Source organism: Aplysia californica, unplaced genomic scaffold (assembly GCF_000002075.1).
Source record: "Aplysia californica isolate F4 #8 unplaced genomic scaffold, AplCal3.0 scaffold00023, whole genome shotgun sequence".
In the NCBI taxonomy this organism is placed as follows: Eukaryota; Metazoa; Mollusca; class Gastropoda; order Aplysiida; family Aplysiidae; genus Aplysia; species Aplysia californica.
Genome location: NW_004797293.1, coordinates 629,173 through 631,672, shown reverse-complemented (window position 1 = coordinate 631,672; position 2,500 = coordinate 629,173). Strand labels below are relative to the sequence as shown.

At 40.1% G+C, this 2,500-nt stretch overlaps 1 protein-coding gene across 1 annotated transcript in view; it reads right to left on the bottom strand.

The window, feature by feature from the left end:
- The window catches only part of LOC101863640 (prostaglandin G/H synthase 1), a gene marked incomplete at its 5' end in the record, with an annotated part of 8,245 nt that extends 6,256 nt beyond the window's left edge, over positions 1 to 1,989 (bottom strand). Inside the window, 2 exon segments of the mRNA XM_013088297.2 lie at positions 1 to 194; positions 1,906 to 1,989. The exon segment at positions 1 to 194 is cut by the window's left edge and continues 53 nt beyond it. Coding sequence (XP_012943751.1) covers positions 1 to 194; positions 1,906 to 1,989 — 278 coding nt within the window.
- Positions 1,990 to 2,500: the final 511 nt, after the last annotated feature.

Sequence of the window (2,500 nt, the reverse complement as noted above, 5' to 3'; positions counted from 1 at the left end):
TGCTCTTGTTTCAGTATGTCACACACACGGTTGTGTTCCCTCATCCAGATAGTTTGGTAAAGAAATAGTCCCGGCAGGAGGCCGAAGAAGGGATGGCCCAGGGCGAACCTGCGCTCTGGTGGTACGCTGGCCGGGTACGTCATTTCCACAGGGGCGTCTTTTAGGTACAATGGGTACTCCTCGCCGTTCAAAGTCTGGGGAAGCAAGTAGAAAATGTAGTATACTTTAAAAAAAAATAAGGAAATGTTTACCCCCCCCCCCTCCATCTCTTTCCTCAACTCCCGGAAACCCCTCCTGAGTTCAAATAAAAATCTTACACACCTCCATACAAACACACTCACCATCAACACCATTTAGATCATTAAAGGAACAGGCATCGAACCAGCCTGACAAGGTCCAACAGGACTGTGAGGGAAACAACATCCCACAAGATAGACAAAGACATGTTTTACTATGCAGTGGAATCAGGTGTTCGTCAATTTTTGGGCATATAGAATTATTTGTATAATCTTAAATGTCGTTCTTTGGTCTTGCTTTTGGTGATAAAATACCCATCTATCTTTAATCGAAGTCGAGATATTCTGAGGAAAAATTAGCGAGAAAATGACCGTCAAAATTTGGTAACTTCTATAGCTTAAGAATCCTTGAAAACGGAAAATGTACATATGTTGTGCCCTGAATCAACGTTTTACAGTAAGATTCACCTTGAAATGTGTTTTCATACGGACATAAAAGGTTTTGGGCCCCAAAACTTAAATTTGACAAAAATAACTACACAGGAGGAAAAAAGGCCCGTTTCTTTGATTCCATCAACTTGACGAGCATCTGATTTCACTATGATGCCTTACATATGTGTACTCCATAAAGATTTTTCCCACATCGGAATCGAAATCAGGTCTTCTGTGAGTGACAACGAAGCGCCTAATGAACCGCTACAACACAGACGCCCTTCGATGTTATTCCTTTCCATACCTTTTGGAGGTTTAACGAATGGATAAAATAGATAAGATAATAATATACAATTAAGAAAGGAAACTAACTATGGATTGTCTGGCTGTCTCTCAAACCCTTCTTACGGACCGGGAAGATATATTTGGAGCAATTAGGCCTAATACTAAACTGATACTCCACAGCTACGGTAACTAACATGGCACCAAAATATGAGACATGAGAAAAGAACAAGGAAAAAGAAACGAAAATTAAGCAAACTATTTCCATACGATGTGTTTTGCAGTCTCAGGTACGTCAGGGCGTGTGCAACTCCATGACGTGCCAGAAACGTTAGCATGGGTAACTGCTGACTTGTGCTGAAGATGTAATTGTAGATGTTTTACGGCCCCACTGACACTATTTAGACCGTAATACATGCATAGACAGGACAGGCTGCTTTAATCCGACCTGTCAAGGTCAGCCTGGGTTGAGAGGGACAGAACGTCCAAATAGAAAGACGGAGGTGTTCGATAAACATTCTCCACACGAAAACAAGATAATATAATACTATGATATAAAATGTCACCACTTGATGATGCTTGTTGTTCCGCTCTTGTCGGTCACTCACTCAGGCCGAGTGTGATACAGAAGAACGACAGAAATAGTAGGTAAAATAGATATCCCTCAAACGAGAATCGACTATGAGTCTTTCGCAAGCAAAGGTACATCTCTATTGTCGTTACACCATATTCTGTGCGAGCACATTGTGTAGGTAATCGTGACGTCTTTGGCAAAATACACTTTTATCCTGTTTTTAAAAAGGGTGAGGGTATTTTTTGGTTGTTTTTTTAGGGGGTCAATCAGATGTTTACCAATCTATTCTACTTAAATAGGCTTCTGTTATCGTGAACTAAATAAAGAAAAGATCGAATAAAGTAAACTGAGGACAGAACATGAAAAAAGAAGCAGTGTTACCTGTAACTTTAGCTTTCCGTCTTTAAAACTTCTCAGCATGTTTTCCACATGAACATCTTTGCCGTAAATGGACGTGACGTCAACCTAGTGGAATTAGAGGATTAGAAATAAAAAAGTTCTATAACATTTAGACAATATTATGTTTAGGCTGAATTAAAAGAAAGTGCATCGGCCATTAAGTGCTGGGTAATAAGCACATTTTCAATCAGGCCTACAGATAAAATAAAAGACACAGTAAAAAAGCTGGGCCTAATGATGACGCCCTCCAGACACCAAGCCCCCCCAAAAAAACAAAAAAACAAAGAAAAACCCCCAGAAAAAACAACAACAAACAAACAAACAAAAAAACCCAAGAAAAAGAAAGAAAAAAGATACTTAAAAATTATTGGCACAAAAGGTTCTCACAGGCAGTGCCCCCTTTTTTCCCTCTTTCAGTCACACTTACTTCTTACTTTTACTTGATACTTTGAGATTTTTATTAAGAGGTTGAAGCAGCAGGTTAGAGCGGCAGCCGGGTATATGTAATTGCAGATCGTTTAGAAGGCAGGCTTTGAGCCCAGAGAGAGAGAGAGAGGGGGAGAGAGAGAGAGAGAGG